Source organism: Ascaphus truei, chromosome 1 (genome assembly GCF_040206685.1).
Source record: "Ascaphus truei isolate aAscTru1 chromosome 1, aAscTru1.hap1, whole genome shotgun sequence".
NCBI lineage: Eukaryota > Metazoa > Chordata > Amphibia > Anura > Ascaphidae > Ascaphus > Ascaphus truei.
This window is the reverse complement of record NC_134483.1, coordinates 270,633,380-270,641,253: the sequence shown is the minus strand read 5'-3', so window position 1 is coordinate 270,641,253 and position 7,874 is coordinate 270,633,380. Positions and strand designations below refer to the sequence as shown.

General features: G+C 47.5%; 1 protein-coding gene across 1 annotated transcript in view; it reads left to right on the top strand.

Moving 5' to 3' along the window:
* The first annotated feature begins 3,815 nt into the window (after positions 1-3,815).
* PPP2CB (protein phosphatase 2 catalytic subunit beta) overlaps positions 3,816-7,874 on the top strand; it is an 81,745-nt gene continuing 77,686 nt past the window's right edge. The window contains exon 1 of the mRNA XM_075603962.1: positions 3,816-4,529. Coding sequence (XP_075460077.1) covers positions 4,428-4,529 — 102 coding nt within the window. The 5' untranslated portion in view covers positions 3,816-4,427. The remainder of the gene's footprint in view (positions 4,530-7,874) is intronic.

Here is a 7,874-nt window from a genome sequence, read left to right as displayed (position 1 = left end):
CCTTGCAGAGAGCTGGCACATGCGCAGTGGAAAGCGCGCAAAGCGGGACCAATCAGGAGGATGCTCTCAGCTGGGACTACGATTCCCATGAGCCTCTGTGTAGTCATCTGTTCTCAGACAGCCAATAAGGTTGTGTAGACTGTGGCTGAGAGGATAAGGAAGTGTGAGTGGGACCACGCTAGTCAGAGGGAGCTGGAATAGCAAGGGGAGAGGAGATGCATGAGCGCAGGGGTCAGTGACCCACTGCATGACCCACTGCATAGGCCAGTATTCCCCCTAGGCCCCAGAGCAGGCCCCGAGACATCACTAGCTTGTGGTTGCTGCAGGGAACAGCCCATAGACCGGGACTTTGCCTGATTAGTGTATAGAGCTAGTCAGGGACTCAGTGCTGCGGTGAGGAGCTTGTCATTGTTAGTCTGGGTTCAGGCTATTGGACGTCACGGCACGTGGAGGCATCCCCGGAGGTGGGGACCCCTCATGACAGACTAAGCTGGATCGGCGGATCCTTTTTGAAGAATCAGCGACCCGGTGTTGCAACGCCCGGCAGGTATTTCCCAATTGCACCAACATACCGGAACCTTACAGGAGCTGATCCCGCCTGGGTGGGTTCCTTGGGGACACTCAGGGGGTTAAGTGACCAAGGGACTGGTCGGTTTACATTGGACACGGTGTGGGATAGACACGGTGGTGGGGGGACACTACTGTACAGTGACGTGTGGCAGGGGCCACTGGTATACAAGGTTATAATATGTGTATATATGATTAGGGTGAAAATGAAAAACCGGGACACATTTTTTTTTTTACATAACAGTTTATTTATTGTAGTACATTTATACTTTACTACCATTAGTCCTCGTTACGTGTGTGTGCGTGCGTGTGTCGGATGACCTCACTAATCGAACAAAAAAAAACCCCAGATGTGATTGATTCTGAACCCATTAACCAGTGTCAAGATGCCCCCTCTTCACAATTTCTAAAGCAGCAATCCCGCCTGGGATCTTACCTGATCCGCAGTCCCTCATGGTACTATACTGGAGGGGAGGTGTTCCCTACCTGTCTTCCGATGTCTCCCGCGTGAAACTTGAGTCAGATCTGGAAGAAAGCAGGGTAGGTTACTTCGGTTTAGGTATATGGCAGTTAAGATAAGACATAGAGGGTGAGGGAGACAGGGAGGGAGAGAGGGAGAGAGAGAGAGTGAGACAGGGAGGGAGGGAGAGAGAGAGGGAGACAGGGAGGGAAAGAGAGGGAGGGAGAGAGGGAGACAGAGGGAGGGAGGGAGGGAGGGAGGGACAGGGAGACAGGGAGGGAGAGAGAGGGAGACAGGGAGGGAGAGAGAGGGAGACAGGGAGGGAGAGAGAGGGAGACAGGGAGGGAGAGAGAGGGAGACAGGGAGGGAGAGAGAGGGAGGGAGAGAGAGGAAGACAGGGAGAGAGACAGGGAGAGAGAGAGCGAGAGAGTGAGACAGGGAGGGAGAGAGAGAGTGAGACAGGGAGGGAGAGAGAGAGGGAGACAGGGAGGGAGGGAGAGAGAGGAGACAGGGATGGAGAGAGGGGGAGACAGGGAGGGAGAGAGAGAAAGACAGGGGAGAGAGAGACAGGGGGAGAGAGAGAGAGAGACAGTGAGACGGGGGAGAGAGAGACAGGGGGAGAGAGAGAGGGAGACAGGGGGAGAGAGACAGGGAGAGAGAGGGAGACAGGAGAGAGAGAGAGGGAGACAGGAGAGAGAGAGAGGGAGACAGGGAGAGAGAGAGAGAGAGAGAGAGAGAGAGAGAGAGAGACAGACACAGGGGGAGAGAGAGACACAGGGGGAGAGAGAGAGGGAGACAGGGGGAGAGAGAGAGGGAGACAGGGGGAGAGAGAGGGAGACAGGGGGAGAGAGAGGGAGACAGGGGGAGAGAGAGAGAGACATGGGGAGAGAGAGAGAGACAGGGGGAGAGAGAGAGAGACAGGGGGAGAGAGAGAGAGACAGGGGGAGAGAGAGAGACAGGTGGAGAGAGAGAGAGACAGGGGGAGAGAGAGAGAGACAGGGGGAGAGAGAGAGAGACAGGGGGAGAGAGAGAGAGACAGGGGGAGAGAGAGACAGGGGGAGAGAGAGACAGGGGGAGAGAGAGACAGGGGGAGAGACAGGGGAGAGGGAGACAGGGAGGGAGAGAGAGGGAGACAGGGAGGGAGACAGGGAGGGAGAGAGAGGGAGACAGGGAGGGAGGGAGAGAGACGGAGAGAGGGAGGGAGAGAGACGGAGAGAGGGAGGGAGAGAGACGGAGAGAGGGAGGGAGAGAGACGGAGAGAGGGAGAGAGACGGAGAGAGGGAGGGAGAGAGACGGAGAGAGGGAGGGAGAGAGACGGAGAGAGGGAGGGAGAGAGACGGAGAGAGGGAGGGAGACGGAGAGAGGGAGGGAGAGAGACAGAGAGAGGGAGGGAGAGAGATAGAGAGAGGGAGACAGGGAGGGTGAGGGAGACACCCACCCACTGATACACACACCCACTGATACACACACACACACACAGACACACACTGATACACCCCCCCGATACCCACTGACACACACACACCCACCCACTGATACACACACACACACACAGACACACACTGATACCCACACCCACTGATACCCACACCCACTGATACACACACACACACCCACTGATACACACACACACCCACTGATACACACACACCCACTGATACACACACACACCCACTGATACACACACAGACACACACTGATACACCCCCCGATACCCACTGACACACACACACAGGCAGTCACAGTCACATGTGCTCTGCACAAAGCGGAAGCCCTGCCCCCAGCTTCCTCTGACATGCCTGCGACCAATCCCCTGCGGGCCGGCCGGCATTCTAAGTCCCGCCACCGGCATTATCATCCATCCAATCCCATGCGGGCCGGCCGGCATTCTAAGTCCCGTCCCCGGCATTCTCCTTCATTCAGGCAGCTTTCACACACACATTGTACATAGAAAATACTTACCGGCCGCCGCATTCTCCTCACCACCGCTGCCCCGCAATACCGGGACCAGGGACAAAAACCGGGACGGACTTAAAACCGGGACAGGACACAAAAAAACGGGACTTAAAACCGGGACAGGACACAAAAAACGGGACTGTCCCGGCAAAATGTTATTGTTCTTGTCCAGGGGAATCTCACATATTGGGGATCCTGGGCAAGTGGAGGCGCTGCCAGTCATTATATTGTTGCCCCAGGCACCCAGTAGCGGAGGCTCAGATCTCTGTGAGCCAGCAGGTAAAGCTAGCACCAGTAGACCAGTCTAAGTCAGAAGGAAAGAGGGCTATATACAGATTGTATGCTCTGCAGGTATTCCTTTTTCTGCTGTGTTGTTTGATGCACGTATTGTAATTTAATTCCTTATTCTATTGTCTTTTTCGTACAGTACTACATACATTGTTGGTGCTATATATATATATATATTTTTTTTTTAAGGAAATAAAATGTGTATATATAAAAATATACTTATTCGATTTCCTTTAAAAAAATAATAATAATATTTATATATGTGAAATGATTTGTGTACTTCTACTTGTTTTTTTAACATCTGTGTTAAGCTCGTTGAATCTTTCGAGCCTGAGGAAGAGAACTCTCGTAAGCTAAAATATCAATTGTTACAGCACAACTAATACAGAAGTACCCTTATTTGCCTCCTTTCCTCCTAGTGACGCTGTTATTATTTCCGCACATGCGCGCGACACTCCCCTCAGCTATCATCGCCGCGCGCGCCTCTCACCGCCCCTTTCCTCTCTTCATCCCGGACGTTACGGGCCCGTGCGCGCTCAGCGTCCCCCTGTCGCCTCCTCTTCCTCCTCCTCGCGCGTGCCTTTCTCGGACTTGCCGTCCATCCTCCCGCCATTGCGCGCGCACTTGTCATCGCCGCTCGCCTCCCCCTTCTCCGTTTTGTGGTGGCGCTTCGTGCGCGCACCCGGCTCCTCCTTGGTGCGCGCTCCCGAGGCGGGGGAAGAAGAGATTGAATGAGGAGAGAAACAGCAACGACGCAGCGGCGGCCTCCTCCTCTGTCACCACACACATACATATAATTATATATACACATACATACTCCCATACACACACACACATATATACATATACACTGCGCGGCGGTGACCCCTGAGCTCCACGGCTGGGGGAGGAGGAGGCCGAGGGCGTGACGGTGTGTATGTGTGACTGTGTGTGTGTGTGACTGTGTGTGTGTGTGTGACTGTGGGGAGGTGCTGGAGTGTATGTTGTACTGAGTGTGTGACTGTGGAGAGGTGTGTGTGTATGTGTGACTGTGTGTATGTGTGACTGGGGAGGTGTGACGGTGATAGGGGAGGTGCTGGAGTGAGTGTGATTGTGTGTGTGTGTGTTGTATTGAGTGTGTGTAGTTGTCGGGGAAGTGTTGTGGTGGGGTGTGGACATGGAGGACAAAACATTCACTAAAGAGTTGGACCAGTGGATCGAGCAGCTGAATGACTGCAAACAGCTCAACGAGAGCCAAGTGCGCACCCTGTGTGAGAAGGTGAGGAGCTGCCTGTGTACTTACAGTATATATGTCATTATATATATATATCTATATATATATATATATATATAGATATATATATAGATATATATATATCATATAGGGACATGACAGCCCAGCGTGACAGGCTGACACATGTATACTTACTGTAAGTCATTACATACATGTATAACTATGAGGGCCTGGTGTGTACACCTTTTATGTGAGAAAGTGTGTGTGTGTATATATATAATAATGTTATGTTAATACAATATACTCAGATTGAGACAAGAGTCAAGGGTGCCATATGTGTCTTTTTTTTTTTTTAACTTTCTCTGTGTGTGTGTATATATATGATATATATTATACACATAAACGTGGGCCAAATGTATGTGTAGTTGTGATACAATTATGATAGACCTATAAAAAGATTATACATGAGTGAATAGCAGACCCTGGGTGTGTAAAACTTATGTTGCACTAAGGAGACAATGTTTTGCTCATATCGCGCCATCCTTCGCTTTATGACGGAGCATTGACCGCTGCCGTATACATATACAGGTGCGCCGACGAGTATTCTAAAACTTTTCTTAAACTTGCCTTGGAAAATCTGGGGCAATCACCAACAAGATCAGGTACATGCTGCAAACATTTCAGTGACATTTCTGCAGACAGACCAACGGATTAACAGCGGGGGTCCCTGGCAGTCCCATTCAAACTGAATGGGACTGCCAGGGACCCCTGTTGTGTAAATACAATGGGCCATTAGTCTGTCTGCAGAAATGTCAGTGAAATGTTGCAGCATGTACCTGGGTCTTGTTGGTGATTGCCCCAGATTTGTTTTCGAATACTCGTCGGCACTACAGTACCTGCAACGCCCGAGGCCCTGGCTTGACAGAGGCCCTATCTACTTGACGTACATGCACTTAATGGGGAAAAAGCTTGCTTTACAGGGACTGACCAGGCAGACCGCTCCACCGGGACCCCTCTCTACTTAGGCGGTGGCGGTCCTGTCGTCGCTGCTGAATTGTCCAACTGAACGCAAATGCAGGAGCCTCACAATCCTGAAGGTGCAGTTTGGGTTCACCAAGGTCTGTTGCGGGTAAACACACCTTTTCCCTTGGCTAACAGCCATACATGTCGTGTACACACCGGACGGACCTTGTTGAATATCTGCGAAGTGCATTTTTGGCTACCGGTCTTTATTCCCAATTTGCATGCATTGTGAATATCGCATATTTACTGGTAATAATTTACAAAAATGGGATTGAGATTGTAAATTCGGGGGGGTCTGCAGGAGTGCATACCTTCATCAGTGGAGCATGTGCTACCATACGTGTGTATGTGTTATTTTTTTATAAAGACTTTGATTTATCACCAATGATGATATTTTAACAATCAATGAAAACCTGGGAAGTTATGAGTTTAAGATTCATAAAACTCTGCCCCCACCTTTTGCTCTACATGACATAATTTTGACATAGAAAATGTATTCTATATACACATTAAAAAAATAAATAAAAAAATCAAATTCTTTTAAATAAGTGTGACATTACTAAGTAATGAAGCCAAACATATACAAATATATTAACAGAACACAAAACCCCAGCAAACTATTTTTGGGAACCCCTGAGCCCCACAAAATATATATATGTATATATTTAAGTGTCAAAATGGAGTGCTATTGAGCGTGGCATATGTATACAACAGACGACAGAGAAGCCCAATGCTACATCCAACATGACAGAAATACACAGTAAAATACTTTATATATTCTCTTGAAAAAGGGTAATTTAGTTTAACCCTTTGGCCAAAACGTTGTAAGCTTGCGAGCCACAACAAGGCAGACACCCGTTCGCAAGTCCTAACACTATCAGATAAAATACTAATATACCTCTATTAGGATTAAAATTCTCATTTAGCTCTATTAGGAGGGAGAAAGACCACATTGGGTCTATATCCAGCAGAATGAAAGGACCTACTAACTTGGGGAGGGGCGGGCTTAAAACCTGGGAAGGAGGAGCCACCAACAGCTGAAACAGCTGAGAATAGGTTAACAGAACACAAAATCCCAGAAAGCTCTTTTTGTGAACCCCTGAGCCCCCACAAATATGTTGGAACTGCAGGCCTGATAGCAGAAAAAGACATACGCAAATGATGTGTTCAATCCAGTGAGGTTTGGGGCACGGAAACAGAGGACATCCCCTTATGGTCCAAACAACTGCTAAATAAATGAGATGTTCCCAGCACTCAAAAAAAAAAGAAACACCAGAAACTGTATTTCCATATAGAATATCAATATATTGTTAATCATTTCAGACATATTTAGTGTAACACATGCAATGCAAACTTATCCCCAGTATGGATCACATCCCACATGAGTCTGGGAAAACAAATCCTAAATGTGTAGACAAATGGAAAGAAAATGATGAATACAAAAAAGTAGATAGGGTTGGGTATTTCCACTATATACATCAATGCAATTTCTGAGTGGCTCACAATCTCCTTCAGTAACAGTGACTACAAATTGGTATCCTATCTATCCTATCTCTGCATAAATAGGTTGGTTAATGGTAATAAGACAGTCCTTAGGGTAGGTGATTAGAAAGAAGTGTACACCCCACAATCTGAGCCACATGGGACTTAACTATTTACTCTTATTAGTACTTGCCTATATAGTTGTTGACGAGGGAGTTTAAAAAAAAAAAAAAAAACCCCAGTTTCTAAGATGGTTCTTCAGAATAGAGTAGATTTTGAGCCTGTGTGGCTGTTCTTTTGGCCCTTCCCTGAAGAGGGAAGTTTAAAAAACAAAAACAAACGTGAGCTAATGCCAACATCGCAACATTATGTGAAAACATTTAAAAAAAAAAACCTTAATAGGGAGCACAAGACTCACAATATAGTAGTTGTTGTAGTCATTTTAGCGTCCTGGTAGCACTCCCTCCTAGGCCAAAAGGTGCACTTTACTAAAATTATACTACTACTATATTGTGGGACTTGTGCTCCTGATCAAAGTTTTTTTTAATGCTTTTAGACTTTACGAGTGTTGCGATGTGGGCATTAGCTTACTTTTTTTTTTTTTTAACTTTCCTCTTCAGGGAAGTGCCATAAGCTATTTCTGCGAATGGGCACAAGAACGGCCACACAGGCTCAAACGTTTGTCCCCAAACTATTTTCTGAGGAATTATCATAAAAATGTTATATTTGTATAATATATATTATATTATATAATATATTATATATTCAGCAAGTGAAATGCATGCTCGATCGGGTTGAGATCAGGTGATTGACATGGCCATTGCAGAATATTCCACTTCTTTGCCTTAAAAAACTCCTGGGTTGCTTTCGCAGTATGTTTTGGGT